The sequence below is a fragment of the Eschscholzia californica genome, unplaced genomic scaffold (assembly GCF_041429995.1).
Source record: "Eschscholzia californica isolate CP2 unplaced genomic scaffold, dmEscCali1.0.p SCAF_2, whole genome shotgun sequence".
NCBI lineage: Eukaryota > Viridiplantae > Streptophyta > Magnoliopsida > Ranunculales > Papaveraceae > Eschscholzia > Eschscholzia californica.
Window position 1 is genome coordinate 54,730,453 of NW_028238309.1, and position 17,373 is coordinate 54,747,825.

General features: G+C 34.9%; 3 protein-coding genes across 3 annotated transcripts in view; 1 reads left to right on the forward strand and 2 right to left on the reverse strand.

The window, feature by feature from the left end:
• Positions 1-17,373, forward strand: part of LOC147559128 (uncharacterized) — a 97,808-nt gene that overhangs the window by 52,884 nt on the left and 27,551 nt on the right. The gene's annotated exons all lie outside the window — the stretch shown is intronic.
• LOC147559134 (dyggve-melchior-clausen syndrome protein) lies at positions 1,610-10,433 on the reverse strand. The gene is made up of 18 exons (XM_086660929.1): positions 9,726-10,433; positions 9,074-9,313; positions 8,052-8,115; positions 7,831-7,960; positions 7,603-7,747; positions 6,772-7,020; positions 6,608-6,692; positions 6,018-6,120; positions 5,651-5,776; positions 5,458-5,571; positions 5,079-5,197; positions 4,883-4,964; positions 4,691-4,783; positions 4,450-4,539; positions 3,737-3,856; positions 3,534-3,625; positions 2,228-2,285; positions 1,610-1,891 (listed from the first exon to the last, which is right to left on the reverse strand). The coding sequence occupies exons 1-18, from the start codon at positions 9,910-9,912 to the stop codon at positions 1,829-1,831; spliced, it is 2,160 nt and encodes a 719-aa protein (XP_086517055.1). The 5' UTR covers positions 9,913-10,433; the 3' UTR covers positions 1,610-1,828.
• On the reverse strand, positions 13,217-16,170 carry LOC147559135 (acetyl transferase 1-like). Its single transcript, XM_086660948.1, has 2 exons — positions 15,613-16,170; positions 13,217-14,356 (listed from the first exon to the last, which is right to left on the reverse strand). The coding sequence occupies exons 1-2, from the start codon at positions 16,045-16,047 to the stop codon at positions 13,433-13,435; spliced, it is 1,359 nt and encodes a 452-aa protein (XP_086517074.1). The 5' UTR covers positions 16,048-16,170; the 3' UTR covers positions 13,217-13,432.

Genomic DNA, 17,373 nt, shown 5'->3' on the forward strand with positions numbered 1-17,373 from the left:
ACAACAAACCGAGGGTAGTGCAGTGGTTAAGTTGGAGGGACTTAATGTGTTTGTTCATGGGTTCGAACTCAATGGAGAGCAATTACTATTTTATTTTTCTCTTCACTTTCTCATTCCTTTCATGCAAAGCTTTATCTTGCAATATTCATTACATTTCTCTAAACATTCTTCTCTTACAAAATTTTATCTGAATTTCTCTCTCTCTCTCTCTCTCTATATATATATATATATATATATATATATATATACACACACCGTTGGTATCTCTCTATGATCTAATTTTGGATTAACGTGTTAGAAAGAAACCAGGTTCTTAATTTTGATTAAAATCTATATAAATCAAGAAAAAATTTATTTAAAAAAATATTAGACCAATCTCTATATAGGGCCCAAATTAAGTTTGACATTGGGCCCCTAAATTGTCAGGCTCGGCCCTGACCATGTTGCCTATAAGTTGCCACATAAAATACTTGCAAGAGCTATATAAAATTTAGGATTATTTCCCAAATAGCCCCTAGTATATATATAACACATAATTATACATTACTACAAATAGGTATGATGGTGGACCAAGAATGTGACGGTTGTGTGGTGGTGATGACCAAAGTGACAAAATATGGCGGTGACCTGCCGGTGAAATAATATATGCATTAAATGTACTTTGATATTTTTTAATATATTTTAAGTATATAATATATATATTATTGTGTGAGGTGTTCTTTAACAAGGAATTGTTAAGAGAAGCTATTTCCATGAAAATGGAAATAGTTTTGTCACTTCGACCGAGATATTTTGAAATTTTGGTGAAAACCGGTAGTCGAAAAGTTTGACGGACTTAGACGGATTTTTGACACTAGAATTTTTAAAATTACCCGCTTGATTAAACCCGAGAACTTGAATGAATCAAGAGAAAATATATAAGAGCATCTCCAAAGCAATAGTAAACTTGAAAAACTTAAATAGACACCTGAGATTACTTAGGCCTTAAACAAAAAACATTCAACTTGAATCTCAATATGATGGGACAACAATAAATGTTGACTAAAAAAGAAAACTCAGTGATTAAGTTTTCTTTTGAGTATCTCAGTTGGCTAGTAAATCTAAAATAAAAGTTGAATTTTTTTAGTGTTGAAAATTATGTTGAATTGAGTATCTCAATAGTGTCACCTAGGAAAGAGAATCTCAATTCATACTCGACACATTAGATTAATTGAGTTTTTGTTGAGATGTTGAATTGTTGAGTGTTCTATTGGACATGCTCTTAGGAGCCAGAAAAGGCCACAGTATGAACTAATCCTTCCTTTTATCAACAATCTCACTGGACTTCATGCAAGTCCCTTTCTTTCTCGTTTTCCTTGTCAGTTTTGTCCCAATATTTCTTCGTTTTATCACATTAGTTTTTACAATGGGATAGAATTCCTTGACAAAAAAAACAATGTGATAGAATTAAAACTACTTGGAGTTGGAGGCAAGTAAAGCACATGGACTACAACCACAACTAGTACATCTGCAGAAATCATATTTGATCCAATGGGATCCAACATGCTAAAATAACAACACCCAAGGATAGTATACTGAATCCAATATTTGAGAAAAAAAAACCTCCTTATTGAACAAAATATATCTCGATATTTATACGAAGACGATCAGCTGAATTCATGTCAACATCATATAAACATAAAAGAATGAGAAAAAAAAAATACATACTCTACTTGTTCCATGTATTTACATAATCAAACCTAGGGGGTTAAGAAGCATACTCTGATTGATCTGTTTTGACAACAGACACCACTTCTATATATATATGAGTAATAACTTCACTTTCTTCTTATACACTTGATTCCTCGGTTTGATCTTTGCTGGCTTCATCTTCAGCCTGTATATCTTGTTCCTATATCAATGGCAGATACGATTGTCGAAGCAATATTTAGATACGATAAAGCGTAGTTGCTAAAATTACATATTCATCATAATATAAACACGTAAAATCCCAGTAAAAGGTTTAGAAGGTAGTTATGATGGAAAAATTCTAATCACTCTAGGTTCCAAATATAATAATGACGGAAAAATTATTACAACTCTAGGTTCTGCATGTGATTACATGAAGCGATGAAAGTAGAACATTTGTCACTGCTGACTTAATAGAACGACGGGGTACATACTAGCAGTTACAGTAGCAGTTGTAGTTGCAGTTGAGAAAATTTTAAGGGGGAACTGAAGTACTTACTTGTATAGGAAGATCGGCGGGGAACAAATTTATTGCTCCCGGATTAAAAGTGAAACCACTGAGCATTAGATGAAGAAAACAAGTCAGCACCACAGCAAGGCAATCAATTAACCTAACTACTTACATCAGGACAACCATGACGAAATTTAAGTTTTGAGGATAACAATGGGATAAATTTTCAATTCAAAAGTAACAGATGTCTCTTCCTTCTATAGTTGGACTTGGGGTATCCCGCCCTGAACCCAATCTGAGTTTGCGGAATTTAGATCAAGACACCGTGACCTCCCCAACTCCCCATCCTGACTCCCTACCCTTTTTGCGTTTCTCCCCTCTTCATTTACTTTTATTCTATGTATGAATGGTAGTAAAAGATATAAATCTACATATCGATGTATATTTCCATACAAGAAATAATTTAATTATGTATAAATCATCAGATATCAAAAGAGATCATTTGCTATTATAACAAAAGAGATAGATTTGCCCTTTTCTATAAATTGTTTGAAATTCCTTAATTATATAGATCTCAACATATACTGTATCCTATTATGTTGAGTGAATTTTGTAATATCTTGACATTCCATGTACTCGTGATTCATGAATATAAGAATATAGCATATATTATTTATTATATTAACAAATAACTTGGCTGAAATTTGGACAGGTAACTCTCAAGTCACTTGCTAGCTCAGGGAACAAGTCTGGTAGAGCGAATCCTGAATACCGAGCCCAACAACTTAGGTTTCTATAGTAATAAAATAATGGTTCCTAGTAGAGAGAAATTTTGAGTAAGATGGTGACTTTGCAGGGGGTGTCTAAATTTTTTGGTCTTGACCCTCCGGTTTTATGACATAAAACCCAAGTCTAAAGTTTTTTTGTTATTCCTCTTATTTACTTTTTTGGTGGTGGAGCTCCACTGATCACACCAGCAATCGAGCTCGGTTTTCTGTTACTGTTATAGGTTTTCTACTATTTATCTTTCTCTTTTCTTGGTGGTGGTGGTGGTGGTGGTGGAGCTCCATAACGTGAACATCTAGCTGCATTAATGGATGAAGACATTGAAGAGGATAAATTTGTTTTTGGGAGGGAGGGGAAGATTTGGATAATATGCCACTATAATATATGAGTAGTCTTGTCCAGTGACATTATTGAATTCCATGGATTAAGAAAGTACTATCCAGACGATTATGACTACAAGACGAAGCAGAGAACCAGCAATTGTACTTATTTGTTGTTGTATTTGCTAGAAACCATATAGTATATGCTACTATTAGGAGCAAAAAAATGAGAAGTTTCGAGATAATACCTGGAAGACAAAACTAGCTGCCATATGTATGGTATAAAGAACTCTTCCGGATGACTCTCTTGCTCGTAAGTGAACCGTGACTGAGTAAACATCTGCAAAGGCCCATTCTCTTATTTTCAAGTCACATGTAAAAGGCAAGAGTAAAGTTCTCCATGTAAAATGAGACTATAATTACTTGTATCAAATGATCCATGAAAGTTTACCTTCATCCCTTCACCTCGCCAAGATCGACAGTTAATTATTATGACTTGGAGGACTTTCTCGACCGACCATTCACCTTCCATTCTCTGCGCATCCATACGTCTATTGAAGAAATCTAACACCTAAAAGGAAGAAAGAAAATTGTTTTCAGGGACATTACACAATAGAAGAACAGTTGGAATTTGTTTCCAGATAAAACTACTATAAAACCTAGAAATTCCTTATACAGAAAGTTTATGAAATGTTGGCAATTTCATCGGAGGATAAATACACCATATCTTTTCAAAATGTATGCAAGGATTTGGTATATGGTACTTGGTATTCAGAAAAGAACAGATAATCACAATCGTAGAGTAACAACTTGATGCACTACGTATACAATATCATAAGAAATTGCCCAAGGCTTCAGCTAAGTTGCTAATGAATAACAGACAAGAGAAAATGTATCTTTGCACGTTTCATTGAACTACAACGAATTTCTTATATAGGCTATATTAAGAACACGAGGCATGTCTTTGTAGAGTTGCAGTGTTCGAAACACCAAATAGCACGGAAGATAGGAAGAAGAGATATCTTTTACCAAAAGGGCATAATTTTCACGTGGAATCTTGACCTCATCGGAATAAAATATTGTATTGCAATTCGAGTGCTCGAAATGGGAAATGAAAGAGATAAAGAAATAATAGAAGAGTAAACACCAACTCATTTGACATACAGTGTATATGTTTTCAACCAGCTCGTTAAAGCGGGGATGATTTTTGAAGGGCTCGAAGATCTCCTGCCGGTGCATTATTGCGTATACAACCTGCCAAAATGCACAAGAAATTGCTGAAGGCATGAAGAAACAAACAAAAATGGAAACATAGTTATTGTCTTTCCTGTGAGAAAACTAAGCACCAACAGAGAACAGATAAACTTAAAAGCGTGCAACCAGAGGTGAAGTCGTTAAGTGATACCTCAGGATTCCGAGGAAGGGCATATGTAAGAATGGCATTCAAGATATCCAATACAATTCCTAGAAACTCGGTATAAATGTGAACTTCTGTAGCCTGTCACAAACATAGTTTAGTTGAACTGAAAAAAATTGGAGAAAACCAAGAGCAAGATCCCAGGCAAACTAGCTGAAAGCTACAACTTAATATAATTACCATATCTTCAGAAATACTGTCTTCTTCTCTTGAGATGTCTATGACTTTCCTATCGTTTTTCAGATCTGCTAATTTGGTATACCTGCACGCGAATTACAAAGGCGAACCTAGTTTTAGAAATATTATTAATCTCCTCTTAGAAAGGTCAAGTACAAGTACAAACACGTTAGGACTAGTGAAGGGTTGAAAAGCATACTTGCGTGAGAGCATATCAAAAAGACTAACAAGTCTCTGTGATGCATATGCACTCAGCCTATGAACATGTGGTGCCATGTTTGCCAGAGTAGCAAGACAGTTTGTATGAAGATACACATCCTGTTACAGTTGCACAGATCAAAGTGAACAATCATGATGTAAATAAACCTATATAATTATTGAAAACTGGTTAGTTTATGTGCATGAACCATCATGATGTAAATCAATATATTTAATTATTTATGTAGCTTCAAAATCCACATACTCCTTCCAAGATGATACAAAAATAACTACGTTCAAATGTCATTTTTTATGAATATAACCAGATGCTCATGCACGCATACAGAAAAATCAACTAAATTAGATGTAACACTCTGTACCCGCAACTTAGATAGATTGTACTTCACAGTCCTTATGAGAATTATAACCATCAAAGAACCAAGAGATGTTTGGTGGAGGAGGCGTTCTTTGTACCATGGAACATTAGAGAGTATCTACAAAAGCAGACAGAAAAAGTTAAAGAGTTAAGCCTTCTACAAATGAAGAAGTCAGCTGAAAAGAAAAACCATTTACCAGTTTGTGTATGCTGGCGTTGAAAGACGAGTCCTGACTAAGTATAAGAAGGATAATAAGCAACATGCAGATGTGATTAGACGTCCTTCTTGAAGCATTGTACAGAGTTTCTAGAATAGGCATCAACTGTTCACACAAGTACATACGCCTAATTAGGCTCGCAGAAACTAATTTTTGAGGTATTAACAGGGCAAATGCCTAGTTATTTAAAAATGAATACGTGAACTTGCTGAAAACTGGAGCAGTTATCATAAATTCATAATTATACCAGTGTAACGTGTACTCAATGTGAAAGCGATTTGTAAACAAAACTGAAAAAAGAGTTATGGAGGCACTTAATTCATAAATTAAGGCTAAAGCTGCATACCAGTGTATCCATATCAGTTCGCACCAAAACATACTCCAAGAAGTCAGCGTTTCCATGCACCAGCAAATACAGCAATAGGACTGAACTCTCATCACCTAAGCACCTGTGAAATCAAAGTTTACGGAGTATAGTGTAAGAGAAAACTAAAGCTCCACAGACAAACTGGTAGCACAAATTGCAATTCACATCTCAAATTATTAAATGACATTCATAAGCTAAGGAAATAATTAGCTTAAAGCATACCGACATTTTGTCTTCCACGTGGTAAAATCTAGATAAGTATTGGTCTAAGTTAAGCCTAAAGTCTGTTTTTTTGCTCTGAGCGATGAAGGAAAACAAGACGTTGAAGTCGAAGTCATAACTGTCATTTCTTAACAGAAAAACATAGTTGTCGCAAGATAATGAGAAGAGTATCTTTTTTTTTATATAGAGCATCAGGAGTCCGGACAATTAAGACTAAAATTGCTTGAAGAGATAGAAATCTATATTAACTCGATGATAGCCAAATGAAAACTTGATTTCTTATTTCCTTGAAACCCTGATAAAAGAAAATAACTTGTGCTATGGAAAACTTGATAGTAAATACTTACAATCCAAGGGTGTCAAATAAGGATGCAAAAGGCAATCTGATAAGTGGTCCACTATGCGCATTACCCTCAGTATCAACGCGATCAACTACAAATCCTTGAAAATGTCAATGTTAGCACAATAAAGATCTTCATTCCAATGAAGACCAGAAAACATATGAACTTACATTCAATATCCCTAGCATTTTCTAATGCCTTGCAGTAGGGGTTGTCAGTAAAGTACGAACTTCCTGCTGAAAGCATATCCGACTCGACACTTTCTTCATTTTTGTTAATCATGGCCTCATCCACCAGAACGCATTTTCGGTAATGACTGAGAACAAGTAACAAGTGAAGACTGATATCCGCCAATGGATTTCTTGAGCCATAATCACTTGAGCTGGCAAAGTAATTGAATGGCAATAGTACTAAACTTGCTGCAAGTTGGAAAAGAGAACATACTCATATAGAAGACATTAATGAACATCTTTACAAGAAAACATGCACAGCTACACCATATTATAAGAAAATGAAACGTCACAGAAAGAAGTTAGTCTTTTATGAGTTCCATATTATAAGAAAATGAAATGCCATAACATATAGGTGCAGGGAAAGGTCGATACATAAGCTTTACTGTCAAGGGATAGGTGAATTAGTTTCTACGTATCAGAGGAGAAAACCTTAACAAGACTGAGATTTTTTTTATCATCAACTTCACTACCACAAAAGAAAATCAGATAAAGGCAATCTCAGAATCAGAGACAAGGAAATAAATTGTCTGGTTTGCAGTTACACAGCTAGCAAAAGCAGGGTATGAATATATTAGCAGAGACACCTCTCATTTGTTATTACATTAACACAACTTCAAAGAGAAGTCATCTGTCAGATTAACCCAAATGGATGGATTTTAAAGTTATGTTGAGTTGTGGAATCGCGGATGAAAGATCCAATAGATAATATTAAATTAGTATCCAACGAATTCCTCAAAAATCTACAACCAAGATATGGAACCACCTCACCTGCTGCTGAACCAACTTTTTGAAGAACACCAGGCTGGCTTTCTTCAGAGAAAACAGTATAAGATGCACCATTTACAGGAATACGAGGTCGTGTTATATAATTAAGTAGTAGCTTGCGGACCACCAAAACCACCAGAGAACTTTCCTGTTCAATAAAAGCAGCACTGTCAGCAGATCATTAAAGTCTTGCAGATAATTACCAAGTAAATCACGTTGTGGTTTTATCACCTGTGCCATTGCTGCATCAATAAAAGGGTGTACATCTTTTGGCCCCGGAGAAGGCCCAGAATGAAGCTGAGTGGACATAGCCACAATCATGAAATTCAACACTTCATGATGGAGATGGAACGTTTGAGGACTTGCAACCAAAAATATAACCAAGATATTAGAAGGAGACATGCAAAACGATTTAGTATTGTTGAAAACCTTGTCAAAGTTCCAGAACATACCTTACATCTGATGTACCAATGTAGCTTAGAGCACTATGGATAACAAAGTATTCGATTTTCCCTTCTGCATCAAATAAACCAAATACACAAACATTATAAGATCAACTACTATAAAAGAGGAAACACATGGAAAATAGTAAGTGGACTAATCATAATGATCCCACAAGAACTGCATGCGTGAAGTGGCACAGTCGGTAAGAATTCTCCAACTACAAGAAAGATATACATTTAATCCAAATGATTTCTCCACATATAAATTCACGGAGAATAAGATTTCAGCTGCCTCTGTTATACCTAAAATATAATAATGTCAACTTCGTTATCTAGTACTAGTCTTATTCTAATTATTAAGTATTTTAACTTGTGTGATAACTATAGCAAAATGACCACGTTAATAGTAATAATTTCATGGATTTCCATATATAAGCAAATAAAAAAAATCTAAAATGATTCTCATTCTTGATAAGTATGAGGCAACCCTCACAATCATGGTTTAAAAATGGTGACTGTTAGTGTCATCTAACCTCTTCGCCTACTTATCAGCACCGTAAACCATGTATTGATTGTTACCCTCAATAAACTCAAGTTGTCATTTTCTAAATACTAGATGGAGCAAATGATTCAGAAATATTAAAGGCAGGCACGATTGCAGAAAATCAAAATCACATAACGAGCCTACTCAACTGTGTACTCTTTTTCCTTTGGGGAACAAAAAAAGGGTCTGAAAAAATATTAGACTATTATAGAAAAGAATATTACAAGATTAACTCCCCCAAAGTAATCAGAGAAAACATGGACTCTAATGCTTCTTCAATGCGTAATATGCTAGTCTAAATCTCTGTTGAAGCTTCAGCCAATGTGCTCACACAGTACTACATGTGCTATGGTGAATACACATAATCTGCTTCTGGTAAGTGTTCAAATTTTATATCAAAGACCTACTAGAACTTTACGAACAATTTTATTAAGAAAAAGACATCTGATCACATGATACTGCCAAATGACTTTGAAAATTCACTAACCCTTCAAGAATTCTTCGGGTACTTCTTCCCCTTCGCCAATGGACAGATACAGTTCCTCAAAGTTCTCGCTTTTTGCATTCTCGATTAAGTATTTCAGAAATATTGACGATAAATATGCTGCATTTAGAGCCTTCATACGAACTGCTGCAAACCCAGACGAAGCCGTCATACATTCTTGCAAACACCAACCTAGATGTATCAAAATCTTTGCAAGATGTCTTGTATGATAGTTATTCTGAACTGCACAAGCACAAACAGCAAACCCAAATGAATTCCACATCATAACACCTAATCAGTCCTTGGATTTGACCTTCTTAAGTGTATACAGTAGTCCACACACTTCTATTTTGCATACAAATTCCGCTAATTTACGAGCTTAAACGAATAGCTGTCTCTACCTAACCCTATAATATAAGAACTTCTCACTAAATTTTTCATCATTCTGCTAAAAAATAAGCTCTAGATTCATAATTAACATAGTTCAATTCAACCTAAAAGAAATTCAGAACATTGTACTAATTCTACCTAGGGCTCGTGCATGCCATTTACTGAAGATCACATAATGTATACTCCAAAGTTAACAGGAAAAACTGAAATTCAGGAAACTAATCAAAAGAATATAAAGAAAGCAAAATTAGCAGAAAATACTAACCAAAAGCTTCACAGGCTTCAAGAACACGATGATTAGGCCATTGAAGACTGAGAGGATTCTCAAGTAATTTGTGCCAAAAATCTGAAGAAATAGGAAACGATTTCTCACCGACAAAAGTTCCGATCAGGTATTCAGCCGTTTCTTGTGGCCGGGCGTTATACCGCGGAGTTGAAGGCACGGCTCCCATTAAAACAAAGTGATACTTCAAAATCAGAAATCAAAGTGAAAGATTTTCTTTTTTTAGTCCATTTGGTAAGAAGATTAAAGAGAGAGAGAGAGAGAGAGAGAGAGAGAGAGAGAGCTGAATCTGAAGAATTGATGAGTGTTGAGTGAGAAAGAGGGCTAGATCTATTAAATTAGAAACGAAATGAGATGAAATTGTTGGTTACCCTAATTATGTTTTTAGAGTATTGTTCTTGTTGAGAGAGAGAGAGAGAGAGAGAGAGAGAGAGAGAGAGATGAAGAAGGAAAAATGACGACTTGGTTACTACTAATATTTTTTTTTGATTGCTTTTCCTGCTTAAACGTTTCAAAGTGTTGCGAAAATTATCGATGGGCCACATGATTTTGAGTCTTTGACCTTCCTTCAACAACAAAAAAAAAAAAAAAAAACATGATTTTGACCTGCAAAAAACAAATACTACAATTTACTAGAGTGTCAAGAAGAACCTCACCGACTAAGATCCAATTGGCTTAAATTTTGTAGATATCGTTATGCAATCGATATGATTGTTATATTTGTAGATTGATCTCATATTTGTAGATTGATCTCGTGTGAATATACGAGAAAACAGTTATTCCAGCACAACTTCCGATAGAAATACTTATAGAATTTTTTTAATGTGGATCCTATATTTTAATCGAAGGATTTCGTGCGTAAACTAAATTTTATGATGCATGTAAATGACTAATCTAGAAAACAACACTATACACATGGCCTATTACGTTTTTTTTTCTGAGTTTTTGAAAAATGGGCTACCACAAACAACTGGATTCGCAAGACGGTCTATGATGGATGAGTTAGTGTACCTCTACTCGTATGCACATGTAAAAGGAATTTTTTGATGTATATAGTAGAAAGAAGTTTGTGGTAGAATATATTTTAGCATAATAAATTGTTATTAATCCTTAACCTAAAAATATGTACAAACTAAATACCCTTTTTGGGTGTTAAAGAAAGAATTAGCATTGCGTTCCCCAAGTAGTTTGAAGTCGAAAGAATTATGCCTCACAAACTCAAGTGATGGTTCACTGTAATGTACTGTATTAGAAACTAGAATGACGTACAACTTGAAGTGTTCTTGTTTCCCTTTCCTTGATTTAGAAGTATAAATGTGTCCAAATTTATACTGTTACAATTCAAAAGTACCGTACCTAAGTATGAGGGATGTATTAGTAGTTTTTCTTTCAAATGTGAGGAAGAAGAAGAAAGAGTGAGTTGTAAATACTTTGATCTCTTTCAAAATGTTTATATCTAAACCTTATAAAAATTGAAAAATTCTAAGCCTACCAGTGCTTGGACTCGGGTCTCTCACGTCCACAAATCCCACCTCTACCATCTCAACCACGCTACATATGTGTCATGAGTTTGACTTGAACGTTATTTATGTGATAAATCAGAGGGCAATCAACAATTCTAAATCAATTTGCGACAAGTCAAGGAGGGTCATGGCCCCTTTGACCTGCATGTAGATCCGTCCCGGGATGTAGTCAATGCACGAGGACTTTAGAATTTTGTTGGTTCAAAGTGGTATTTCTTATTTTCTTTATTATTGTCGGCAGGACAATAGACTTGGCAGTTTGTTTGAGCTGAAGTTTATAGGGATTTGATCAAGTATGGCCCATTTTAGGCGTCTCAAATATCTTTTAGAATTTGTAGAGTCAACATACTGACGTATCAAAGAAGCATCAATTTCTTACTTTTCAATGAACATATTGATTTTTCATATTTGATATCACTTAGTCTATTTTCTCTTCGGCCTAAGTGACCGACAAAAGCCCATCCCATAACTTGGACCCCATATACTACATACACTTTCGATCTGAACTAGAAAGCAATAGTAACATTTTACAGTATATATAGGCATTCATCTGAGTAAATCGTTCAAAGATTTGTTACTATTTGACGAAAATCATATTGCTTTCAATACAGATTTACAACTACTATACAGACTCTTAACCACGTTAACTATATTGTGCATCAACAACATTTTAATGGGTTATTGTCTTTTTCAATGAAAAGTTGTTTTCATGAGTGTAAAATTAAATTCAACACGTAATGAATTTTTGTGGGTGCAGGTTTTATTAGATTTAAGATAATACGAATACAATATCCCCAACGTATTGTTGGTTTTAGTGGAAAAAAGTGGAGATCCGCCCAAACAATTGAATACTTTCCATATTCAAGAACTCACATTTGGTAATATTTCACGAATTCTAGTCAACCATATAGGCCAGGCCACCCCAGCCGTACTTCCTCTGGTGTTAATGGTTGCAATGATGATACTAGTTATAATATTGAAATGTTTTATTAACAAAATTTCACTAAACACGTAAAAAAAAAAAAAAAAAAAAAAAAAAAAAAAAAAATTGAGTGAGATAACGACTGCAAACAATCTAAAGAGGAAAAAGATCTCTCAACAAAAAAAAGAGGAAAAAGATAGAAACATCGATTCAAAAGTACGTATACCAGTCTAATAAAATTGACAGCCAAATGTAGGGCTTAGAGAATAAACGGACGAAAACCACAATAGAAATGGGATATATACGAGTGGTACGATGGTCCATGCATTTCTTTATCATTCACTTTCATGAATACAACATGTCAACAACATAAGTTGTCACATTTCTTTACCTTCTTTGACGGGCTACGAAAGACTCAATGTAAGAAGATCGTAAATCAACAACGTATGAAATAAAATAAAATAAAATATTACCGCGTGACAGTGGTTTGCGTCTATAACTCTATACCTTCTGTGAGAGATAACTATAAAACAAATCTCTTTAGCAATTTTACTTTTTAATTTATAGAAGCGAGAAACACATTTGGATTGAGAGACAATTAAGGCTTTAAGGTAATCAGCATGGGTATATAGAGATTATTCTCAGAGAAAGTAAAGGGAGTTATAGCAATTGACAAAAATTATTTCATGGTTTAAGGGCTTCCCCACCTCAAATATAACATTTTTGACCTAAAAACGTCGTTACACCTAATATTTTCATTGCACGACATTTACAAGAACATTTTAATCTCAACTTACTAGGTTTTTGACTCTATAAAAGCTTTCAAATATATGCATTTATCGTAAGTTAAATTCTAAGTTCTTATATGCGTCTTTCATCAAAAAAAAAAAGGTTCTTATATGCGTATATATCACATGTTAGCATGTTCAGTATATTGTCTAAGACTTAGAGTCTTCGAATTTCATTGAAATATGAGTTACCATCACTTAAAAGAAGATATGACAAAAGTGTCGTTATTGTGGGATAAATTACTTAAACACGGGGAACTTCTCCGATTTCTATTACTAGATAAATCAATACCAATACAAACATAAATAACACCAAAAAACATAAATAACACCAATCAATTTCTAAAAAGTATTTGGGTTCTTAAGGTCATGTTTGGATGAAGAACACAGAACTACGTACCAACATGCTCTCATCGCTTCTCGAATGAAAATACCCTAACAAACACAACAATGGCTTTAATGTTTTCCAACGAAAGTTGGTTCGAGTTGCAAGATATTTGCATCTTGCCAAACCTTAGCCACTTGGTCCTCCGGCAATGTCAAGATAACTGTCCGACCGAGTCCTTCTTCGGGGGATGGAAGCACCAAAATTAACCCTTCACCTTCTAAATTCCCCACATTATATGAAACATGTAATGGCTTCTTTTCCTCCAAAATTGCTCCATAAGCAAACATATGTTCCAAATTCACACTTGTTAGTTCTGGTCCATACATACTAAATGGTTCTAAATACTTGCCATTTTCATCTTTTTGTGACTCAAACCAATCAATTCCAGACCAATATTCTTCTTCATTAAGATTATTCAATCGATGTTCATGTACGACTTTTGTGGCGTATTCTAATCCACCTCTCTTCATCTCTTCCCCACTAGATGAAACTAATGAAAAATGAAGAGCATTACCAAAAAATCCATGTGGTAGAGGAGCATCTAGAAGCTTCCGGAAGTCGGTACCAATGGATAATTTGCATTGTTCCTTGTCTAAATCAGTGTCAAGTCTGGCAAGAACAGCACTTAGCCAGAAGAGTGCAGTTAAGAGATCAAATGGGGTTGCATTGGGGCATGAAGATTGGAGCTCTAAGAGGGATTTCTTGATCATAGAATCGGAGAAACGGAATGTAGCAGTTGACATTTTGTTGTTGGTTAGCTTAGGAACATATTTGGATTTCAAAGCGTAATAATCGCCCGTTTTAGTGTTGGTATTGCAGTTAGTTGTTCGGGGGCGAAGTCCAGGAGGGTGGAAAAATGGTGGGTGAGAAATAGATTGTCGTCTGTAGATATCAATCCATGATTTCATAAGTAGAGTTGCACAATTTGGGTCTGCATGCATGTGTGGGCAACTCAGGCCGATTGCCAGACCTCCGCCTTCAAAATCGTTAAACTGCAAGAAACAGTTATTGAAGTTAACATCGGCAAATGCTTTTTGAGTTTTCATTTTTGATCGTGAGGAAGATGAAAAACTTGTTAATTTGACAATTTTCTGACGTAACAATAACTTCGGTAATTAAAAGAAAAATAAAAGAGGGGTTAATTTCAGTTTATCCTCTCATTTGTGACCACAAAGAAAATTTAACTTTCATATGTGTCCGGCATTTCGATTTTACCCTTTTGACCATATTTCTATTAGTCAGATTTAATCGTGAAATTTTACCTTGTTCATCCCTATTTGGGAAGTGCTCTTTCCTTTTTCTTTCTTAATCACTGAAAAACTATCGTCGGCAACAGCTGGTCGGCAATGGCCAAATTTTTTGTATTTCTCTTTTCCCAAGAGTTTCTAGGAACAATTCTAAAACCCCATTGAGTGTCCGCAGACTACAAATCCATGAAACCCTTGGGGTTTGAGAGGAAAAAGAGGAGAAGAGAGAAAAAGGACCGAACGCGACCTGCAATTCATCTCAACTAGTAAGAAAGAGAGAGGATAGAGAGGAAAAGACATTTCCGTTTTTCTGAAATGGGAGAGGAAAAGATTTTTGTGTAAAGGAAGAAAGAAAATTGTGGCGGTTAAGATTGTCTAATGAAATATGGGCCTAGAATTAAATTAGAATGCGAAACAGTTAGAACTTAGAAGGGTAAACAATTAAAAGTTGTGGCCAATGATTGTTTGTCGATGACCATTACTGGAGTGGAGAGAAAATAGTGTTAAAATTGAGAGAACAAAGAGAACAAAAACAAAAGTCAAAAGATTTAAGGCCAAGATTTAACTCAAGCTTATTTCACCTTAGCAATTAGAAAATTAACTAGTCAATTAAAGTTGATTAATTTTTGACAAAATCTTTACATTCCGAAAAATATTCTTATTTTTCCAAAGCGTTCGTACTTGTTTTCAATTTACACCTCACTCAAATTATACTATAAGAAGACCTTAATAAGGTGCTTCGATAATTATATTTCACGCAGACACTTCAATCACATCATCTTAAAACCTTAATTTCATCGGCATTAGTTGGAAAGCAAACCTTTTTTAGGAATGACCTACCTTTTAGATGAAGATTCAAAACGAACCTAACACAAAATGTTCAATTATGATAGTATCAAGCAATTTTAGGTTAGCTATTGTCTTTAAAAGAGACATTTTTATAAGAAAAATAAAAGTTTGACCCATTAAATTGTAATTAAGATGGTGTAAATTGTGTATACCTGAATACGATAGGGAGACCAAGTATCAGTGTCAACTATAGGCATATCTTCCCAAACCGTTAGATCTCTTTCTTCATTTCCATGAACAGATTTCAACCATTCATCAAGTGTACAATTCACCTTTGCTTTCAAAACCCTAACCCCAGCATCATTACACTTCACTACCCAGTTCCCATTATCATCACCCATTAGACGACCGGTCACCGGTGGGTAATGAGAAAGAGTATCAGATAACGACTCTCGAAGACGGCCTAGGTCTGATGAACCGGGTCTGTCTTCCCGGTCGTGCCGATAGTAAAAGACTAAGTGAAGAGTGTGTAGACCCATTGCATGATCAAGTACGGATAACGGGTACGTCTTCCCTGGTTGGACAGGAGTGTCCGATACGACCGTTAGTTTTGAGTGAACGTTCACTCTTGATTTGAATTCTGACATTCTTTTTTTTTGGCCGGAAAGTGGTTTCTCTGCCGGGAGGATTTACACAATTAAAGAGAGAAACAGAGAGGAATGAGTACAAATAGAGAGATAGTGTTAATGAAGTTAAAGAGGGATTTTGAAGGTTGGGAGTTGGTGTTAGTTGGCAATTAAAGAGGGAAGGGAGTGTGGGTGAAAGCATTTAATTTAATGGCAGAGGTTTGAACCAATGAAAGTGATGTTCTTATTAAGTTTGTGAGTGGAGAAGCCCATCCTAGGTGGGCTATCCTATATACTTTGGCAAAGTGAATTAACTCATAATTTCTTTCCTCATTGATAATACATATTGTAAAGATTCCCTAAACATTCAAGTGAAAATACCTACTGCTATACATTTTCTTTTTTTTTGCATAGGGTTCAATCTTTTTTTAATAAGGTTCGACAGTCATTACATTCGACATAGTATGGATACATCATGAATAAACACATGAACTGAATAAACTCAATTTCCATCATCAAAGACATTTTGGACCTGAGAGACCATATAAAAACCCTCAAGACATTCTAAAATACCTAAAAGGTACGCCTCCAAGAGAAGTCCTAGATCTAACGGTAGTTCTTCATAAAACGTTTCTAAAACACCTCTTGTTGGTTTTATCTTTAACAGAAAATCTTCATAATAGAAAAATTTATATCTTATCATATGTCTTTAGGAAAACCCATTTAGTATTTGGGTTGAAGTGTTCGAGGTGCAGACGGAAGAACACGCTTTTTTCATCATAAAGTAATCATTGATTGTTATGACCGTTGCAAATTTGTTGTGTGGGTGATGAATATCGAATATACTCGTTATATAAAAACCTTATCTTGAAGAACCACGTTTTTTGGTCTGACTCCACCGACGTGGGAATACACGACTTATTCTATGAGGTTTACACCATCTTCTCCAAACTCATATTAATTGGAACAGACATTGAGTTCTTTTAGAGAGCAGCAATAATGGTAATAGAACTGTGATACAGATAACTAAAACTTAAGTGATCATGAGTGTCTATTATGTCATTATTGTAATCCTTGGATTAATTATCTAAAATGATCAGTAACTTGTTAATGTTGGATAACATTAAACTTCCGTATCTAATTAGTTTATGTCCGACTATTCTTACAAGCTCTTCAAACACATCATCTTTTAGCAGAACCGCATGACTTCAGTTAAAGACTTAGACTACTATGTTTGTGGAGATCCAACTCAAAACTAGTTGACAACAAGCGGAGAAACCCTAGATATTATATTGCTGGTCATGAGACTTCCCTTAGTCCATGTGCGACTATCCTAACAAATAGAAG

What these genes read in the sequence shown, in the direction of transcription:
- LOC147559134 (XM_086660929.1), bottom strand. Translation starts at nt 9,912, where the DNA reads ATGGGAGCCGTGCCTTCAACTCCGCGGTATAACGCCCGGCCACAAGAA. An exon ending in ATTGGTACATCAGATGTAAG is followed by an intron (nt 7,961 to 8,051) that starts GTATGTTCTGGA and finishes TTTGGTTGCAAG; the next exon opens with TCCTCAAACGTTCCATCTCC. An exon ending in AAATGCTAGGGATATTGAAT is followed by an intron (nt 6,693 to 6,771) that starts GTAAGTTCATAT and finishes AAGGATTTGTAG; the next exon opens with TTGATCGCGTTGATACTGAG.
- LOC147559135 (XM_086660948.1), bottom strand. Translation starts at nt 16,047, where the DNA reads ATGTCAGAATTCAAATCAAGAGTGAACGTTCACTCAAAACTAACGGTC. An exon ending in GGTCTCCCTATCGTATTCAG is followed by an intron (nt 14,357 to 15,612) that starts GTATACACAATT and finishes TGTTTCTTGCAG; the next exon opens with TTTAACGATTTTGAAGGCGG.